Source organism: Eumetopias jubatus, unplaced genomic scaffold (genome assembly GCF_037043125.1).
Source record: "Eumetopias jubatus isolate StellerSeaLion01/CBP00866 unplaced genomic scaffold, mEumJub1_p1.0 scaffold_13, whole genome shotgun sequence".
NCBI classification, from domain to species: Eukaryota; Metazoa; Chordata; class Mammalia; order Carnivora; family Otariidae; genus Eumetopias; species Eumetopias jubatus.
In genome coordinates, this window is record NW_028274819.1 from 11,585,092 (window position 1) to 11,606,820 (window position 21,729).

A 21,729-nucleotide genomic window follows, 5' to 3' on the forward strand; every position below is an offset into this window, starting at 1 on the left:
TAGAAGGCTCAAGCCAAGCCTTATTGTTGCCACACTTAGAAGAATCCCTTTGTGTGGTTAACGATAACCCCCTACAAAATACACTGCAATTTCTGGGAGGAGAACACTCCATGAGGTAGAAAATACAGCACCTTGGGAAGGTTTGGAATGGGCTTTCCAAGGTGCAAGGCATAATTTGACACATTCAGAGGGAATAAAGAGAAGCTGGGTTGGTTCTTACTGTCTGGGAGAGAAGGCACTTCAGAGTTGGTGGGGCAGGAGAAGGTTTTGAGGAGAACTCAGGGTTGCATCAGGTAGATTAGCTTCCTCTGGGGCTAAATTGTTTGCTGGGTGAGGTCCAAGGACGGTTACAAGGAAACAAAGGAACAGGTCGCACTCTCTCTCAGGAAGTCCATTCAAACTCTGTTCCCGTCTGAAGACAAGGGTGGCCACACCAGGCTGGAGTGAAATCAGGTTCTAGGAGAGGCAGGGGAAGGAGGAGCTGATCAGTACACAGGATGGAGGTGGGGAGCAACATTAACACGCAGGCACAAACCTAGAAGGTGGAGACGGAAGATCAGACATCACTGCAAAAAGGAGAGCAACGGAGAAGTCAACAGTAAACCTGAGAAATCCTGTAGACAAACCCAAGACAGGACCCAGAAATAAATATCCTGTCGTGAAAGAAACAAAAAGCCGTATTAAAAATAAATCCCTGGGCTTTTTATAATCCTTCACACAGGCTGTCACATTCCCGTGGAAGGACCTGCCAGGGGGTGGCACAGTCGATCCACAAAAGGTACCCGTTCTCTCTACGAGGACCTCATCAGCACTTTTCAAATACAAGTTCCAGAATTTGAATCTTCTCCGTTACTCCCCTACTCCGCACTTCTCTTACACGGTGAAAAGAATAAAGAAAAGCTCGGGGTCATCATGGCTGCTCCATCTTAAGTGCTGGGTAGGCTTCGGCAAGTTTATTAACTTCACTGTGCTTCAGAAGAGTTTCCAATCTGAAAATGCGGACAATGTTACTATCCTAAAACAGTACCTGGCACACAACTGGGGAGTCAAAGGAAGGCTGTCTTCCCTCCCTCCTGTTCAGAGACCTCTTGCCCTCAGGCCACAGTGGGGGGTGGGGTGGTCCAAACCTAAAAGCAGCAACCAGTCCCAACTTTATGAAACACACTACAGTAAACAGCCCAACACTGCTCAGCGACGACACAGCATTTTGGAGATCAGGTAAGTCAACTAAAAACAATACATTAATTAGTCTCCTCATTAAAAAAAGGAATTCATTTACATTCTCAAGAAGAAGTTGATGTTTAGTGCTATAAATATCTGACTTCGAGACCCTCTGGTCACATGGGAGGAGGAAGGAGGAAGAAGAGGCACACGGAAGCAAAAATGAAGAGAAGAATAAGGTCTCGGTACCAATATGGAAGTATGTGTCAAGTATTAAAGACATTGGTATCTATTACCTCAGCAACCTGACTTCTCTGAATTCATAAGAGAAAAGAGCAATGAGAAAAATAGAGGTTGGTTATACTGTTAATTATAGTAACACAGTAATCACAAAACTCCAACTTTGGGGAAGTATTAAATAATTGAAAGTATATTCACAATCTTGTGTTGAAAATTAGATTTACAAAGAGATTTCAGTGATGTGGAATGATGCATAGGATTTTTGAACTGGATCTAAAACCATCGATAATGTAGTCTGAAGTCTGTGAAACCATGTCTCAATGTGTGAACGTGCCACAAGGTCATCAGCAATAACATTAAAAATTAATTCAGTTCACCTTTCCTGTGTTTTATATGTTTTGTTAATATTACATCCTATATTTTATTCAGAAAAGTAATATTTAAGAAGTCACAAAAGTGTTAAACAGTGCCAATAATTAGATCATGCCCGTTGTGCTGCTACTATGCACATGAAGCCCTGACTCAGTGGTCAGCTCTATTCTTTTTACCATATTTAAAGAAATTAAGAGCCTAAAATTTAAACTTACTCTCCTTCAAGGTTTTCTGGACTTTGTAGACAATGATAAATGGCTACCTGGTTTTATAAAGAGAAGCTAAGATGTAAGAAAGAACTCTCCTAGGCCCACCATCAGCTGTGTGTTCAAACTTGGCCCTGTGACTTAACATCTCTTTAAGCCTGAGTGTCTTCGTCTGTAAAATATGATAAACAACAGTACCTACCTCAAGAAGGTGTTGTGGGGACTCAAGGACGTGTGTATGAGGTGTTCAATACACGGTCTGGCACAACTCAACACTCAAAAATGTTAACTGCTATATCATTCAAGATCCAACCCATCAGCCACAAACAAAACCCCACCACCCCAAACTCCAATCCAAAGCTTTGTTTACACTAAAAAGGGTATGGAAAGCAAGCCCAACATCCATGAAAGTCAGCCAGAATTCAGAAGATGAACCCAGACTCAGGACATAGATTGTACCCAATTAGGAGCATGCTTTCCAAGCAAAAGGAGCGAAAATGTGGTGCTCAGGTGTGCCAGGACAGGTGGCAACACACAGTAGAAGGCAAAGAGCTAGGACAGAGTCCCCAGGAGAGGAATCAACAGGAGCCCGGCCCCGAAGAGAACTTTCCCTGGCACCAGAAGCCCAGAAGAGTATTTCAAGGAGATGAAAGAAGGCACAGGTGATGGAAAGTCTGAGAGAGCTCAGTGTGTCCAAGGGAGGAGCACTGCCATGTGAAATCCCAGGCCAATTTCTCAAGAGGAAGCCAATCCAGAATCCCCAAGACCCTTCCATTTACTTACATTTCAGTGCAGCAACCACTTGGGCCGCCATTACTTCAGCCCAACGGAAAGTCCAATAATCAATGCTAAAATGCCCAGCAACACCACTACTACCACAATGATAATTATCAATTTCTGGAGAGGATAAGAGAAACAAACAAACCATTATTACAAAAAACAACAATTCATCCAAAACCCAACCCCTCTCACCTCTACATTGAAAGCCTCTTATCAACCCAAATAAGACTATAGATCTACATAAAGACATTCTATTAGGATATTTTATAGATCTTAAGGGACTTCCTGGCTAGCAAGACCAGCAGATGGAAATATGGAGCTTCTGTGGGCTCTCGACTCACACTAAGTCTTGCACATGTGGACAGATAAAAAAGCAACCACCAGGGAGTCTCCAAGAGGCAACAAGCCAAGGTATCAAGAGACCAGTTTTTCCTTTTCAAGAAGAAGTGTATGTTTTCAAATAGTCCTAATTTCAAACTTGTCTTTCTTTCCCCTAAAGCATACGCCCATCCATCAGACCCAGTCCAGTGATTGGGGATCAGAAAGCAGGATGGCAGTCCTATTGTGAGCCAGCCTGGATTCATCAGGTGAAATAATTTCCCAACTCCTTGAATCCCTGCACAAGCAATAGGTAAAGTTGGAAGAAAATCAAAGAACTGAAGAACAAAATTATCAGAGCCCAGGAGAATAGTCAGAAAAGAACAGTCTAAAAAGTACAAGCCACCAGAGCTGGCTACCACAATGGGCAGAGAAGCTGAGAAGTTCTCAAGCAACAGGGACACCGGAAGAGGGGTAAATATGCTGGTGTGGGGGAAAGAGCATGATTGGAATCTGAATTTAAATCCCAATCCTATACTTACTAGGTGCCATGAAGCCAATTACTTAACCTCTGACCCTCAACAGTTTCATCTATAAGTAGGAACAACAGGTGCTCCTTAAGATAGGAGGTAATGTTGCATGGAGATCAGCACAGCACTGGGTTCACAGTAGAGAAAAGGGGGGGTGGTCTTCGTTAATGTTGTGGAAGAGAGTGAACAGGTTTCTAAAGAACAAAGGAGTCAAGTGTAACATCTGAAAGGATCATGAGCTCCGTCCAGGAGAAGTCTAGCAGCAACACTGGGCAATGCATCCACCCTGCAGAACTGTCTTCAAGCGTGGGTTCTTGGGGAGAGAGCATGTGAGCCAGATCCATGCAAGGCACACCAAGGGAGAAAGGGCAGCTACTCTCTGGGAAAGGCTGACGAAGGTGTTGGGATGAGGCCAAGACAGAGGGAAAGCATGGGCTCAAGGACACAGGTGGGGAGGACCAGAGAGAGAGGAGAAGCAAGCCAGACCAGTGGAGACTAAGGTGCTCACCCTCCGAGCTTCACTCTGAAACTTGACAGCCTTTTTGGTATCTGCCACGGCCCGCTCCACAAAGCCCACTGACTGGTCCATGTTGTTCTCGATACGGTCAATCATGGCTCCCTTTCCCCAGATGCAAGAGGTGGTGGCAGCAGAAACAGAGACAGGCAGAGGGAAGAGAGAAAGAGCAAGAGACAGCAAGCAGAATGGACTCTCTTCTCTGAAGGCAGCCAGAGAGTCTCACCTTCCGGGCCTGACCCTGGTATTTCACGGCTCTTTTCGTTTCTTCCCGTGCCTTCTCCACATGGTCCACTGTGTGCATGACATTCAGCTCTATGTTATCTAGCATCTCACCCTGCAAAGAACAGACATGAGTCACACCCATAAACCCACGCCAGAGAGTTGGAGCTCACATGGGGACGGGGCTCTCGGTTATAATCCCCACTGCAAAGAGGAGCATCCAGAAGTCTTCTGCGGGGCACACGTTCCATCTTACATGGGCTTACCTATGGCTCCCCAGTCCCTGGTGGTGGTCACTCACTCAAGCAACACTCAGTAAATTACTTCTCTGGGACAGGCACTGCATGGAGCACCTGGAGCACACTGTCGAGATGCCTGGCAAATACATGTTCTAACAGATCCCACCACCACCATTCTGTTTTTAATTAAGCATATGAGGAGAGGAACCAAAATAAGAATATCTTAGGGCATAGTAACTGGGATGCTGGCCTCTTCCTAGTTGTGCAGACCTGAACCAAGTTCATTTGGCCTGAGGCAAGTTTGTCGCCTAGTTCTTCAGAACAGTCCTGGCCAACAGGAGCTGCTCCGTAAACACCTAAGGTTGGGAACATCTGCTTTCTCCAGGAGAAACTCCCAGGCCCCTAAGGTGACAGACATTGGGTTTACGTAAGCTGTCTGGTTACATCTTATATCTCTGTGGTTATTAAGAGACAGTGATCTCTTGGCAAGATTCCCAAACATCTCCCAGCGATAACTTCCTAATGGGGAAGTTTGGTTGCTCCAGTTAATTCTGGGCATCTTAGGATGGGAATGCCCCTCACCTACCTCGACCTGCCTCAACCCAACCCGTTGCTTTACAGCACTCTATAAGCAGAGAAAGGCACTTACCATCACTTGACTCTCAAACCAAGTCCTCAGCAAGGCCGCGAGGAGAGAAGAAAGAAGAGCAGGGAAGGAGGCACTTAAGGAATGGTCTCAAAGGCCAGAAGGGAGCAGAGGAAAGGCACCTGGGCCCTGAGCAGGGGACGGCTGTCAGAAACCAGCCAAGCAGTGCTCGGGCTTCAGGCAGGTTTTGCGGTCCTTCCACAAAGGAAGCCGTTCTCAGTCCCTTCCAGGGGGCAGAACAGCTGGAAGTTCATGGTAACGGCGGCACACCTGGACCCCGTGGCGTCTCTGACTTCGTCATAAGAACCAGCAACCACCTGACCATGTGGAGCCAACACCCTCTGCAGGTGACAGAGACTTAAAACCCAGAGCAAGCATGCCCAGGGACAAAATAAGCCGTCAAACCATGAGTGTTTCGAGTGTTCCTACAAATATTATTCTACCTTTCCTTCCTTCATTTTGTTATGTGTTCTTGTTCCTTAGCAAAAGGGGCCAAAATTTTTGGAAAAACATACAGAAGAAAAAACAAAAATGGGAAAAAAATTAAAACCTCCGCGAAAGCTGACTTTTCATCATGAATTGGGGAAATGATCCTCTTTTCAGTGTCACCCGTGAAATTGTTCCTATCGGGAGACTGCTTTAAGGCATCCTCATTAAGAACCCACATCCCCACTTAGAAGGGAAACAAGAGGTGCAGGCGGAAGGAGGTAGTACTTGACTGAGCACATCAAACCCCACAGTAAGCAGAAGTGAGGCCAAAGCAGCAGGCAAGAGGACAAGGGTGAGTGGGCACTCGGGGGGACATTCCTTTCCTGGGACACTGGGATCCCGTCACTCCATCAAGAGGATTCCCGATGATTCCCCCACCGCACCTCACCGACCTTCCAGTCCGCCCTTCTCAGGAGGACCTGAGCTTTCCTCCCTCTCCCCAGGGTGGTGCCCACTGCCGGTTACCTGATTCTCCACCAGCATGGCGATGTCCATAAACATGTCATGAAGCTCCTTGATGCTGCTCTCTAGCCTCACAATGTCCTTGTGCCGCCCCTCGATCTCACTGAGGGCTTGCTTGGAAATCTGAGAGTCAATGATCTGCAACAGGCCACACAAAGACCAAACATCAGCCAGCACCCCTGCCACAGCCCCGACTCACACTCCGGCCAAGGCCCCTGCCTCCCTGCCTCCCTGCACCTGCAGCCCTTCCCTCACCAACCACACAGAGCTCCACGGCAGTCTCCCCTCTCCACGAGAGGGGCGTGCATCCCAGCTCCCAGACACTCACCCCAGAAGTGAAGATGGCGGGGTTCCCACTCTCCAGCATCTCCTCCAGCTCCTCATCTGTGGTCTTTTTGCCGGCTTTATAACAAAAGAAGTAGAGCATCAAATACAAGACCAAACAAAGCACACCAATTCAAAAGTTCCCTGAAAAGGGCGCCTGGGTGGCTCAGTCAGTTAAGCAGCAGCTATTGACCTGGGGCATGATCCCGGGGTCCTGGGATCCAGCCCCACATCAGGCTTCCTGTTCAGGGAGGAGTCTGCTTCTCCCTCTCCCAGCTTGTGCTCACTCATGCTCTCTGGTGCTATCTCTGTCTCTCTCAATTAAATAAAATCTTTAAAAAAACAAGAAAAGTTCCCTGAAAACCAGGAACACGGAAACGTGGCACCAGATGCACCGGTGCCCTAAGGCCTCTCCTGAGTTTGGGCGCAAATGCGGGCAGAAGCCACAAGCAGGGGTGCTGCTGCTTCTCACTCTCCCAGTTCTCCCGACTTAGGACAGATAGCCCCGTGGCAGGGAAAGGCGAAGGGGCGCGCACCAACTTCAAACACATACTGATTTCGAGCTGCCGCTGGATTCGCCCTTTACTGCGTTCACGGAAGTCCACCTGAGCCTCGTTGTATTTGGTCATCACCTCCACAAACTTCCGGGACAGGACGGAGTGCTGTGGGAACCATGCCAAGTGCAGTGAGCCCCCAGGGGCTGATGGCCAGGGACCCCACACTGTTATAGAGCCCCCACCCCTGTCCCCATATGCCCAGTCTGCGGCAGCACTGGACTTGAAAGCAAAAGACCAGGTATGAGACTCAACTTCCTGCTTTCCTAAATTCACACCATCAGGAGAGTCTGCTGACCTCTCCAAGGCATGTGTTCAGCATCTGTTTACCTGCCCTGCTGACCTCACATGATAATCCTGAGACCAAAGGAGAGCCCTGCATCCACACGACTAGCTGTGTTTTACTGGCACAACCCTTGGCTTGCTTTCTAAAGCTGCCAGACTCCCTTCCAAATCCAACACCTGCCAAAATCCTTGAGTTCTTACCCAACCTGACCTTCCTAACTTCCCTTGCTTATAACTCAATGCATCTGCTCAAGAGCCCCCTGTGTCTGTGTTCCAATCTTCACCATTATTTTTATTCCTTGCCCACCTCTCCACATCAAGGCCTACTGGCTTCTCCTTTGCAAAATCACTGGTATTTGTACCCTTTCCAAACCCACTAGCAGCACGCACATTCAAACCAAAGTCATTGCAAAAACCCAGCAAGAGACCCCCACCTGCCTCTCGCCCGTCCCCCACTCTGGTCCAGCTTTCAGGAGGCCCCCAGACTATCTCCTAACAGACTGCAAGCTGAAGTAAATGCACACAGGCCACCTGATCCTATCCAGGTTCCCCAGATAGGTATTCAAAGATCTCTGGAGTACAGCACTACATTCTCGATCAAAATTCAATGGCCACTAGCCCACAGCCAGCTTTTCTCTCCAGACAGGCTGTTCTCGCCATGCCAGCCCCTCACCCCTGCCCCACCCCCATCAGTACCACTGCTGCTACTAACACACCCCGCTCCTATCCCCAGGCCTCTTAGGGGAACCTCTCGACCCCTGAGCCTGTCCAAGTTGCCACGCTTGCCCATCCAAGGCCCAGCCCCCTCTGGCTACCCCCAGTTCTTCCCGAGCTCTGTGAATGCGGAGAGCACTGTGCACTTCATTGAGTCTTCCTACACTGCTCTCCTGTTAGGTCCCATGTGATAGCGTCCTTCTGCCACTTGAACATGACTGCCAGTTCTTTGAGGACACGGATCGTATCTTTGATGACCACCAGAGAGCCTAACTCCAACTGGACAACTAATGACAACAGTCTTCAGAGAGACCTCTGTCTCCTCCTGAGTAAAACAGGAGGCACACAAACTCTGAAGCTGTGCCCTAGAGGAACCTTGGGAAGTTCTTCATGGGCCTCCTTAGAGAAGCAGAGGGTGACAGAAGGGCCAAAAGGGCTGAACTCCGGCCCCTCTCCTGCTTCGGCCTGGGCAGCTCTCCTTTACCAGTTCTTCCAAATGAGTCCAAATAAGAATCGTACTTTACAAAAGAAAAAAAAAAAAAAAGACTCCACAGCTAACAACAACAACAACAACAAAAAATTAAGACTGGACGACATGACCAGGGAAATCTTACCTGGGATTTCCGAATCCGAAGGTCGGCCGATGACCGGACCTCATCTTCCTCGATGTGCCTCTCCATACCTACAGAGCAGAGCGAGGTTATTCCAGCAACACATCACTGCTCTCCTCCAAGAAGCACACGGCTCAGTGCCAGGCCCCCCCGCACACGCTCCCGCACCCAGCCCACAGAGAGATACAACAGGCTTCTACAGTCTCGACACATCAGCTCCCGAGTGAGCCACGGGCCTCACGTTCCACGCCCTTTACTGTACCAGGTCCTGTCTGACTGCGACTGAGCACAGCGGCTAACAGCAAGAGTCTCCGTCACCAGGAGGCTCGGGCTCAAATCCCTGCACTGCCACTCACTAGCTGTGTGACTTTGGGAAGGCCACGTCACCTTGGTGCTCCTGTTCCCTCATGTGCTGAATGGAGCGAGGACAGCCCCTCCCTCACCACGTGAGCAGGGAATGAGAACGCACACCGTGCCCCACACACTCTCACAGCTACTCCCGGAAGCTGCCCCGAACCACCTCCACCTCTGCCCATGACAACAGGTATTGTGATTCATTTGGGGAAGAAATGATGAATGCCGCCTCCACCCTCTGATCAACAGTCTGCATTCCCAAACCAACTGGGCAAAAATGCAGTTGGAACAAAGAGACCTTTTGGGCCCCAGGGGAACTCAGTCTATGACCTCGCCTCACTGAACAAAGGTCTAAACTGAAGGGGTGGAGACCTGGCCCCCCAAGAAATGTCTGCAGACTGAATAATAATATGTCCTGCACCTAGATAGCTCCAGCATTAGTGTTCACACGGACGTAGGGCTGGGAAACAGGACCAGTAAGAGAAAAGTCAAGGGACCAAGTTAAAACACCGAGTCGCACGACTCGGCAGCCGGCAGCACACTTTGGTTCTGCGCTCTTTCAGTTGCAGTCCTGCTTCCAGGACAGGCAAGATTTCAGGGGCAGTGCCCAACTACAAGCAAAGATGGGACGAGCGTATCATCTGGATGAGTTTCAGTCCAGAAGAGCCGGGCCCCGCAGATGGGGGCGCCGCGGATGGGAGGCGGCTGGTGGTGGGGCTGGCTTGTTGCCGTTGTTCCCTTCTTACTCTTCAGTTTGTTCCGGACGTTGTTGGCCCTCTTCTTGATCTCGGTCGTGAGCTGCTCTAGGTCATCCTTGGTTTCTGGGTAAACAAAGGCAAGCAGAATCACCTAGAAAAACTAATTGCTCTGTGAGCCTCACCAAGCAAGAGGAGGTGGGAGCTTTCTCAGGTACCCACCACCCACAGCAGTATTTATCCTGAGGTACTCCCCAGACATCTGTCCTTAGAATCACAGACAGCTTAATTAATAAGCACTTTTCTAGGCACCCCAGTCCCAGACCTACAGAATAAAAACACCCACAGTTGGAGCCCTACAATCTGTCTTTTTAACAAGCTTTCCCAATGTTTACTGCAGCAATGTCCACAAAAGCCAAAATATGGAAAGAGCCCAGATGTCCATCCACAGATGAATGGATAAAGAAGAGGTGGTCCATATAGACAATGGAATACTACTCAGCCGTCATAAAGGGTGAAATCTTGCCATTTGCAACAACATGGATGGATCTAGAGGGTATTATGCTTAGCAAAATAAGTCAGAGAAAGACAAATACCATATGATTTTACCCGTATGTGGAATTTAAGAAAGAAAACGGATGAACATAGGGGAAGGGAAGGAAAAATAAGATAAAAACAGAGAAAGAGGCAAACCATAAGAGACTCAACTCTAGGGAACAAACTGAGGGTTGCTGGAGGGGAGGTAAGGAGAGCACTTGATGTAATGAGCCGTGGGTGTCATATGCAACTGAAGAATCACTAAACTCTACCCTGAACCTAAAAATACACTATATGTTAACTAACTTTAAGTTGAATTTAAAAAAAAAAAAAAAAAAAAAAGCTTTCCCAAGTAATCCTCTGGCACACAAAATTATGAGAACCTTGCTTTTAGAGAAAATCATCTGGTTTACCATGATGGCTTCAGCTCAAAGGTAGGAGAGAATTTCACGGGATTTCTGAGAAAAGGGATGCCAACAAAGGCTCATCAACCTAAATTCAGGCAAATATTTATGACATACCTACTATGTGCACAATGCTATTCTAGGATGTATGGAGCAAAGGAAGTACTGGCCATGACTATTCATTCAGAAACCATCCTTCAGGACCTGCTACAAGCTTGGACCTGAGCTAGACACTAAGCCATCAGAGAGAAGATAGAGATCCTGCCTTCAGGGGCTCAGCGTCTACTGGGGGACAAGGAACGAATAAATCAGTTGTTCTAAGGTGCAGTGTGGAGTAAGGTGTGAGTTCTGGTCGAAGGTGTGCACAGGATGGTGATGAAGATCCCCTAGCGCAACCTGGAGGGATCTGGAAATGCTTCTAAAGACAGATGATAGTAAGACTGTGTCTTCACGAAGGAGGAAGTGTTAACCAGGCAGAAAAGGAGATGAAGAGCGGAGTCTCTGCGAGGAGGGACGATATGTAAAAGACACGAGGAGACAAGAATCATTTGGGGAACAGCCAAAGTTCAGTCTGGCTAAAGTGCGGGTGACGTGGGGGAAGGGTGGCAGGAGGAAAGGGTGTGGAGGACAGGCATGTGACCAAACCATCCCCATGTGCTCCGCTGAAACATTCCAGCTTTAACCTCCTGGTGCTAGGGAGCCGCTGAACAATTCAGAGCAAAATGATAGCATCTGGCTCGTTTCTCGTCCTTAAGGAACCTAAAATACAGCCCGAAACCCCACTCTAAAAATGTGGAAGTTTGCGGAGGTGGCGGTAACAAATGGGAGTCTCAGGATAGGAGAGACTGAAGGGAATGTGACCCATGCTGGAACAGCTCATGGAAAAAAGATGGCCTTGATCTGGCAGGATTTGGATGGGGGTGGGGGAAAAGCTTCTCAGGTGGGGACATAGCACACGCAAAGGTACAGCCGAGGGTCGGAGATGAGGGACGTGAGAAGCAGTCAGCGTCACTGCAGTCATGAGAGGGGCTGGATGGCAAGGAGAGGAGAGTGTGGCCACATGGATTCCACGGAGCCATGAAGACAAGAGCCGGATGCGCTGGGCGCGTGAGCTCAGGCAGGGAAAGGGGAATGGAGAGGATCCGACGTGCACACAGTGTGGTGTGGTGCACACCCCCCCTGCTGCTCACAAGAGGGAGGAAAACTGGCTCAGCCCCAAAGCCAAGGGCCATTGCTGGGTGACTCAGGTCTAAGTGAACACTCACTTGGCTCTGGAATCGGTGCAGACAGGATGATACTGTAGAGTTTCTTAGCCTCTTCCACATGCTCGGAGATCTTGTCAATGTTTTGCCGAGTTTCCTCAATCTAGAATCACAAAGACAATAGCCTTTGTTGGGAGAGGAAGAACATTCCCACAACTAAGATAAAAGCTTAGCAGAGCTCCCTGGTGAAAGCTCCCACCTTCTGGGTTGTGGGATAACATGAGGACTGAAAAGTCTTCTGCTGCTGGATGAGTGCCCTTTGCATGGCCAGATAAACTAGCATCCAGAGCAGTCACCAAAAACCCACACGCCCTGCTCCCTGAGAAGAACCATCCACCCATCTGGGATGGGAGGCTGTGGACCAGAGTCAAGAAGAGCGAGGAAAACCCAAGAAGACGAGTCAGATGACAGGGCCAATAAACCCTATCAGGCAGACCAGTCAGCCACACCCGGAACGAGAACAACAGAGGGGGGAGGATGGGAGAGAGAGAAAAGGGAAGTCGGGAAGAAAAGCAGTGAAGGGGAGAGAACAAACATAGAGAGTAAAAACAAAGGAGAGAGAGAGAGAGAGAGACTAATAAGCATGGCCCCCCAGGAGACATCGGAGTTTCCCTTGGACATGTGTTCTGCTGGATTCCCGCAGATGATCAGCCTCCAGACACTCCAGCCACAGACCATTTCTGCACCTGACTAAGGTTCCTGATTATGCAAGGTGTGCATCATAAAATATTCCCAGCAGCACTTCATTCCCAGATAGAATAGCATCACAAGGCACTGCTGCACAAGCACTCCCCTGCTGATAGGGGAGCCCGACAGAGACCTCAATGCCCACCAGGTCTAGCTGTCGCACTTCCAGAAGGACAGGCTTGTCAATGCTGTGGCAATTAACAGACAAATCTTGTAAAATACCATCAAGCAGCATCTTTCCATCAGGGATACAATAAAATACAACTCAGTATGCAGTGTCCAGCATACCTTTCTTCCAGCAAATAATTCACTTGATTTTGAAAACCCAGTCAGAGCTCTCCAGATTAAATAGAAAACAGGAAAAATAAAACTTGACTTCTCTAACCCTCGAATGAGCACTTCTGCCAGTGGAACCGTGAACTTTGCCCCTCTACAAATATGCTGGTTGTGATGAACCACAGTTTCAGAGTAGACTCAAGTGAGTAGACTCACTTGCTTCAAGATGTAGAATAAAATTTCAAAGTAATCGTATCATCAGAGTATAAATCCAAATACAAGTCGCTACCCACACATTTGTGAAGCATTTTCACAGCTGGCAAAACAATCCGTGGTGACACATAAGGACCGTTATTCACCTGAGGAACTTAAAGGTTGAAGAGGTCACAGGTCACGTAGTGGGACGACACTCAAATAGGGATGGTTGCATGTTAGAGCACTCCAGAATCCAACTGGGATGCTTTCTGCATTATTTCTAAGACTTGATCTTGTGGCTTCTCCATACTGTTTAACCTCTAGCAGAATCCCAGACCTACCCAACGCTAACAAGGGCCTGTGTTACCACCTGTGAATGCTGGCAGGCTCTAGAAGTGTGACCACCTCAGAATCAGGCCCTTGGGTGAACCCAGAAATTGCCACTTTGCCCTTCCCTTGTCTCTCACATCAAACACTGGCTCCTCTTACAACTCATATAATGTCATTGCATCACACCATGTCCCATTTCCATCATGTGACTGTCTTGCCAAAGTAATTCCACTATATCAAATAGGACTGAGAAAAAAAGGCTCTCTAGGATAAAACGCACAAACCACTTCAAAAAGGGTTTCACATAATAGAATCAGAGAAATAAGTGACACCATGAAGCGTTCCAATGTCAGAATTATTGGGATCCCGGAGGGGGTGGAGAGAGAGACAGGACTAGAAGATACACTTGAGCAAATCGTAGCTGAGAACTTCCCTAATCTGGGTAATGAAACAAATATTCATGTCCTAGAGGCAGAGACGACCCCTCCCAAGATCAAGGAAAACAGGCCAACACCCCAGCATGTAATAGTAAAACTCGCAAATCTTAGAGCCAAGGAAACCATCGTAAGGCAGTTGGGGGAAGAGATTCCTTACTACAGAGGGAGGAACATCAGAATAACGTCAGACCTCTCCACAGAGACCTGGCAAGCCAGAAAGGCCTGGCAAGACATATTCAGGGTACTAAACGAGAAGAACATGCAGCCAAGAATACTTTATCCGGCAAGGCTGTCATTTAGAATGGATGGAGAGATGCAGAGCTTCCAACACCAGCAGAAACTGAAAGAATATGTGACCACTAAGCCGGCCCTGCAAGAAATATTAAGGGGGGTTCTATAAAAGGAGAAAGACACCAAGAGTGATATACAACAGAAATTTAGAGACAATCTATAAAAACAAGGTCTTCACAGGCAACATGATGACAATTAATTCATATCTTTCAATAATCACTCTCAACGTGAACAGCCTAAATGCTCGCATAAAATGGCACAGGGCTGCAGATTGGGTAAAAAGACAGGACCCATCCATATGCTATCTACAAGAGACTCATTTTGAACCTAAAGATACATCCAGACTGAAAGCGAAGGGATGGAGATCCATCTTCCATGCCAGCGGACCTCAAAAGAAAGCTGGGGTAGCAATTCTTACATCACACAAATTAGATTTTAAACTAAAGACTGTAGTTAGAGACACAGAAGGACACTATATCATTCTTAAAGGGTCTATCCAACAAGAAGACCTAATAATTGTAAATATCTATGCCCCCAACATGGGAGCAGCCATCTACATAAGCCAACTGTCAACCAAAATAAAGTCATATTGATAACAATATGTTAATTGTAGGAGACCTCAATACTACACTCTCAGCAAGAGACAGATCATCTAAGCAGACAATCAACAAAGAAACAAGAGCGTTGAATGACACACTGGACCAGATGGACCTTATATAGAACATTCCACCCTAAAACAACAGAATAGTCATTCCTCTCGAGCGCACATGGAACTTTCTCCAGAATAGACCACATACTGGGTCACAAATCAGGTCTCAACCCATACCAAAAGACTGAGATTATTCCCTGCATATTCTCAGACCATAACGCTTTAAAACTGGAACTCAGTCACAAGAAAAAATTTGGCAGAAATTCAAACACTTGGAAGCTAAAGACCACTCTGCTCAAGAATGTTTGGGTCAACCAGGAAATCAAAGAAGACCTTAAACAATTCATGGAAACCAATGAGAATGAAAACACATCGGTCCAAAACCTACGGGATCCTGCAAAGGTGGTCCTAAGGGGGAAATACATAGCCATCCAAGCCTCACTCAAAAAAATAGAAAAATTCCAAATTCACCAACTAACTCTACACCTTAAAGAACTAGAAAAAAGCAACAAATGATGCCTAAGCCACGGATTAGAAGAGAAATAATTAAGATAAGAGCTGAGATCAAGGAATTAGAAACCAGAAACACAGTAGATCAGATCAACAAAACTAGAAGCTGGTTCTTTGAAAGAATTAATAAGATCGATAAACGACTGGCCAGACTTAGCCAAAAGAAAAGAGAAAGGACCCAAATTAATAAAATTATGAATGAAAGGGGAGAGATCACGACTAACACCAAGGAAATAAACAATTATTAGAAATTATTATCAACAACTATATGCCAATAAACTGAGCAATCTGGATGAAATGGAGGCCTTCCTAGAAACCTATAAGCTGCCAAGATTGAAACAGGAAGAAACTGACAACCTGAATAGGCCAATAACCAGTAACGAGATTGAGGCAGTGATCAAAAACCTCCCAAAAAACAAGAGTTCCGGGGTCTGATGGATTCCCTGAGGAATTCTACCAAACATTCAAAGAAGAAATAATAGGTATTCTCCTGAAGCTGTTTAAAAAAATAGAAACAGAAGGAAAGCTTCCAGACTCATTCTGTGAGGCCAGCATTACCTTAATCCCCAAACCAGGCAAAGACTCTATCAAAAAGGAGAATTTCAGACCGATATCCCTGATGAACATGGATTCCAAAATCCTCAACAAAATCCTAGCTAATAGGATCCAACAGTACATTAAAAGGATCATCCACCATGACCAAGTGGGATTTATCCCCAGGATGGAAGCGTGGTTCAGCATTCACAAATCAATCAGTGTGATACAACACATTAATAAGAGGAGGGAGAAGAACCATATGGTCCTCTCAACTGATGCAGAAAAAGCATTTGACAAAATACAGCACCCTTTCCTGATTAAAACTCTTCAGAGTATAGGGATAGAGGGAACATTCCTCAAGTTCATAAAATCCATCTATGAAAAACCCACAGCGAATATTATCCTCAATGGGGAAAAGCTGAGAGTCTTTCCCTTAAGATCAGGAACACATCAAGGATGTCCACTCTCGCCACTATTGTTCAGCATAGTACTAGAAATCCTAGCAATAGCAATCAGACAACAAAAGGAGATAAAAGGTATTCAAATTGGCAAAGAAGAAGTCAAACTCTCTCTTTTTGCAGACGACATGATACTTTATGTGGAAAACCCAAAAGATTCCACCCCCAAATTACTAAAATTCATACAGCAATTCAGTTATGTGGTAGGATACAAAATCAATGCACAAAATCGGTTGCTTTCTTATACACTAACAATGCAACTGTAGAAAGAGAAATTAGAGAAACGATTCCATTGACAATAGCACCAAAAACCATAAGATACCTCGGAATAAACCTAACCAAAGAGGTAAAGGATCTATACTCTAGGACTACAGAACACTCATGAAAGAAACTGAAGTAGACAAAAAGATGGAAAAACATTCCATGCTCATGGATCGGAAGAATAAACATTGTTAAAATGTCTATGCTGCCCAGAGCAATCTATACCTTCAATGCCAACCCGATCAAAATTCCAATGACATTTTTCAAAGTGCTGGAACAAACAATCCTAAAATTTGTATGGAATCAGAAAAGACCCCGAATCACCAAGGAAATGTTGAAAAAGAAAAACAAAGCTGGGGGCATCACGTTGCCCGATTTCAAACTATATTACAAAGACGGTGATCATCAAGACAACATGGTACTGGCACAAAAACAGACACATAGACCAATGGAGCAGAATAGAGAGCCCAGATATGGACCCTTAACTCTATGGTCAAATAATCTTTGACAAAGCAGGAAAAAATATGCAATGGGAAAAGACAGTCTCTTCAATAAATGGTGCTGGGAAAATTGGACAGCCACTTGCAGAAGAATGAAACTCGACCATTCTCTAACACCATACACGAAGATAAACTCAAAGTGGATGAAAGACCTCGATGAGAGAGAGGAATCCATCAAAACCCTAGAGGAGAACATAGGCAATAACCTCTTTGACATAGGCCACAGAAACTTCTTTCAAGACACATCACCAAAAGCTAGCAAAAATGAACTTTTGGGACTTCATCGAGATAAAAACCTTCTGCACAGCAAAGGAAACAGTCAACAAAACAAGGAGGCAAACCACAGAATGGGAGAAGATATTTGCAAATGACACTACAGGTAAAGGGCTGGTATCCAAGATCTATAAAGAAGTTCTCAAACTCAACACCCAAAAAACAAATAATCAAGTCAAAAAATGGGCAGAAGACATGAACAGACACTTCTCTGAAGAAGACATACAAATGGCTAACAGACCCATGAAAAAATGTTCATCATCATTAGCCATCAGGGAAATTCAAATCAAACCACATTGAGATACCACCTTACACCAGTTAGAATGGCAAAAATGGACAGGGCAAGAAACAACAAGTGTTGGAGAGGTTGTGGAGAAAGGGGAACCCTCTTGGTGGGAATGCAAGTTGGTACAGCCACTTTGGAAAACAGTGTGGAGGTTCCTCCAAAAATTAAAAATAGAGCTACCCTATGACTCAGCAATTGCACTACTGGGTATTTACCCCAAAGACACAGACGTAGTGAAAAGAAGGGTCATATGCACCCCAATGTTCATAGCAGCAATGTCTGCAATAGCCAAACTGTGGAAAGGGCAGAGATGCCCTTCAACAGATGAACAGATAAAGAAGATGCGGTCCATACATACAATGGAATATTACTCAGCCATCAGAAAGGATGAACACCCAACTTTTACATCAACATGGATGGGACCGGAGGAGATTATGCTAAGGGAAAAGTCGAGCAGAGAAAGTCAATTACCATATGGTTTCACTTATTTGTGGAACATAAGGAATAACACGGAGGACATTTGGAGAAGGAAGGGTAAAATGAAGGTGGAGGAATCGGAGGGGGAGAGGAAATATGAGAGACTATGGACTCCAAGAAACTGAGAGTTTTAGATGGAAGGGGGGTGGGGGGATGGGTTAGCCCGGTGATGGGTATTAAGAAGGGCACATACTGCATAGAACACTGGGTGTTATACGAAAACAATGAAGCGTGGATCACCACAGCAAAAACTAATGATGTATTGTATAGTGACGAACATAACATAATAAAATAAAATTTAAAAAATAGGTTTCACATATCTTAACACATCTTAAGGTCTTAGATGTTCCATGTTCAACAGATTGGATGTCTCAGAAAATATATTCTGGAATATTATTTCATAAAGCGAAGAACATCCTGATCCGAACTTTGGTCAATGATAGAAAGATGAGATAGGAAGCTGTTAGCTGCTGGGCCTCAAGTCCAGAGTCACTCCAGACATCCGGAGACTGGATGGTAGATGGCCTATCTGACCCTGTGGATGGAAGGGCAGAGCCCTACGTGCTGCACCCTCAGCCTTCCTGTGAGACTTCCGAGCCCAGGGAGCACAGGCTCCCACTCCCACCTCCTCCATCCTCCGCCCAGTGCAGGCTGGCTGCCCTGTTTCCTCTGTCCTCATCAACCTCACCACTTGGAGGCATTTCAGGGATTCTGATTTAGTAATCCAGGAACTTTGTCAATTCACCAAATAATCACAGGACCCATCTAGGACTTCAGGACGGGCAACTGGCCGATCACAGAGCGTTCTTTTTTGAACTCTGTGTCTTTCTTTTTTCTTAGAAGTGTGGTTTTCCTCCAAAGTGACTTTCTGGGTATTTCATGGTGGCAGCTGCATGCAATTAATTCTCTTTCGTGCATGTGCCAGATAAGCAAAGACTCATGGGGAGGGCAGGGCGGGGGAGGGTACGAACCTAGTATGAAGGCTGAATCTAAAAGCTCAGGGGCCATTTGTGTTTGTTGGGAGTTGTTCTAAATGTCCTGACATTACCTTATACAAGAATATATTTAAGAACTGAATTGATTTAACAAATACACGTGTCAGAAACAAGCTGACACTTCTGTGAGGTCATCCTCATCAGATCCTTTTTGTGCCTGAGAATACTGTGGCTCACAGAACAGGCACTCACTCCAGGCCATGCTGCAGGAAGAGGCAAAACGGGGCATCTGTTAGACACCAAATCCTGTCTCCTGAACCAGGTATAAAAGTGCAAGAACCGCCGATGGGAGGCTCCTGGATCTTCTCTCCCACGTCCCTGGGTATTCAGCTTGTGTCATGTTAATGCTCGTGTTCCACTCCGTTTTGTGAGGCCTGGCTCAGTGGCCGTTTGCTGAGATCAGGTGCCTATTCCTTCCTCCTCTAACCAAGGCTCCCTACAGAGAGCTTCATACACCAAGAGTGCTCGAGAATCGTTGCTGATTGAAAGAACGAATCTGAAAGTTGTATTTTTTTAATCACCATGCTAAACTTGCAGCCAGTACATCCTCAATGCCTGCTTATTGTATGTTACTTTTCAAAATGTATTTTTTGGGGCAACTAGTGGCTTTATTAAGCATCCGACTCTTGATTTCAGCTCATGTCGTGATCATAGGGTCACGAGATTGAGCCCCATGTCGGCCTCTGCACTCAGTGGGGAGTCTGCTTAAAGACTCTCCCTCTGCCCCTCCTCTCTCTCTCTGTCAAATAAATCAATCTTTAAAATAAAATAAAATAATAAAATGTATTTTTCAATGACTTGTCAGTAATGTGGCCATTCAAATAGTACAGTTGGGAAAATGTTAAGAATCTGATGGACACTGGCGAGGGTATGGGCTGTGGTGAGCGCTGTGAGTTGTGTGAGACTGATGAATCACAGACCTGTACCTCTGAAACAAATAATACATTATATGTTAATAAAAAAAAAGAAAAGAAAAGAAAAAGAAAATGTTACGAATCAAACAGGCCAGGCTCAACTTTCAGCTTCACGTCCCAGCAGTTTTATGATCTTGAACAATCCACTCACCCCCCCCACACACACCCAGCCCTGGTTCCCTTTTCTGTGAAACGAGGATTTTCATATTTCCCACTTCCTAGAGTTTTTGTGGGGATTAGAAGAGATAATGCATGTCAAACACTTAACGCAAAGTACATGCTCACAAAATGAAATGATGAGAAATCCAGGAACAGCCAGCAATTACTGCCCGTTTATTACGTGCCAGGTGCTCTGCTTGCCTTCACAAGCACGTCTCATCTACACCTCGCAGCAATCCCCAACGTTAACAAAATGCCCTGTGATGTTGTCAGCAGCCACCCAAGAAAATCAAGAATGACAGCAGGTCAATCACTCTTCACGTTGGGTGCTGCCTCAGGGAACCCATTATGATTACCAGATTATACTAATCACCACCATCTAACTAAAAGGAGGAGTTATTTTCAAGGCATGGATGGTCACCTCCTTCTGGACCTAAGTAGCCAGTAGAATCTAATTAGATAATGGGAAACAGAGAAAGTCCTACTTTGGAGAAGTGGTGGGTTGCCACGGGGTAGGGTGGAAGGCTTTGTCCATTCTACTTAACGAGTCTCTGCCTCCCCTAAGCTGCCACATACTCTGTACCTCTAGTTAGGTATTAATTAATTCCTTCATATTTATTATGTGCCACCCCCTTCCGGTGGCAAAGTAATGGGATTGTAAGGGTCAAAAAAATGACTCCTTTTCACAGTTCATACACCTTGACTATTCCCCAAAACGAGGAGAATCCAAAATAGTCCCTGTATTACACATTCTCAGTCAAGTCCTCTTTGATTTGTTTGCTTCTTTGCTTTGGAAAACACACACTGACTAGAAGGACCAGAGAGGTCTCAGTCCAAGCAACAGAAGTCAAGTCTGTCAGGGGTTTTATCAAGACTAGTGATAAACTAGTGGAACTCCCCTTTCATGAATGAAAAGAAAGGAGCAACCTCAGAGTTACACTGACCAATGAAAACTAGTATTCTTAGATAATAATCTCAAATCAATTAAGTACATTCGGGTTTTGCATCACTCAAAATTTGGTCAGGAAAACAAAAATCTATCTAGTTATTTCAGCCGAAATAACAGAGTGCAGGGGTTCTTTCCTCCAGGATGGAAGAGCTAAGAAGCCAAACAGAGGATGGTGAGGCACTCTGGAAATTCCCAACAGCAGGGTCACCAGAGCCCAGGGCCAGGCCCCCTCTGATGGGAGCCAGAGCATGGTGGAGTGGCCCAGCAGAACGCTTGGAGGCAGGGTCTACCCAGCGACAGTTGAGGCCATGGAGGAGACATGTCTGGGGAGGGAAACCACGACCTCTTCCCTCCCTTCCCTCCTCCTCGAGTCTTCTGCCAGTGCCTCCCCGGGTCAGACACACCAAAGCCAGTGCGCAAGGGAACCTGGGAAGTGAGTGCCCTGCAGTACGGAGCGGAGCCCAGAAAGGGCAGGGGACGGCCCTGAGAGCAAACGGGCACGTGACAGGAGAGGACAAGGCACTGCCCCGCTCACCGACTCACCCAAAGATTCCACCTGGAGAAGGAACTAAAGAATCCTTAACCTGCTAGCTTTGACTCCATGCTGAGGTTTCCATGCTACATTC

General features: G+C 46.2%; 1 protein-coding gene across 3 annotated transcripts in view; it reads right to left on the reverse strand.

Moving 5' to 3' along the window:
- Positions 1-298: 298 nt before the first annotated feature.
- Positions 299-21,729, reverse strand: part of STX3 (syntaxin 3) — a 42,721-nt gene continuing 21,290 nt past the window's right edge. For all 3 annotated transcript variants that reach the window (XM_088017811.1, XM_088017810.1, XM_088017812.1), the window contains exons 3-11: positions 11,923-12,022; positions 9,768-9,842; positions 8,671-8,738; positions 7,057-7,165; positions 6,508-6,581; positions 6,183-6,317; positions 4,348-4,458; positions 2,763-2,876; positions 299-456 (exon numbers count right to left, since the gene is read on the reverse strand). In XM_088017811.1, coding sequence (XP_087873937.1) covers positions 2,793-2,876; positions 4,348-4,458; positions 6,183-6,317; positions 6,508-6,581; positions 7,057-7,165; positions 8,671-8,738; positions 9,768-9,842; positions 11,923-12,022 — 756 coding nt within the window. In that variant the 3' untranslated portion in view covers positions 299-456; positions 2,763-2,792. The remainder of the gene's footprint in view (positions 457-2,762; positions 2,877-4,347; positions 4,459-6,182; positions 6,318-6,507; positions 6,582-7,056; positions 7,166-8,670; positions 8,739-9,767; positions 9,843-11,922; positions 12,023-21,729) is intronic.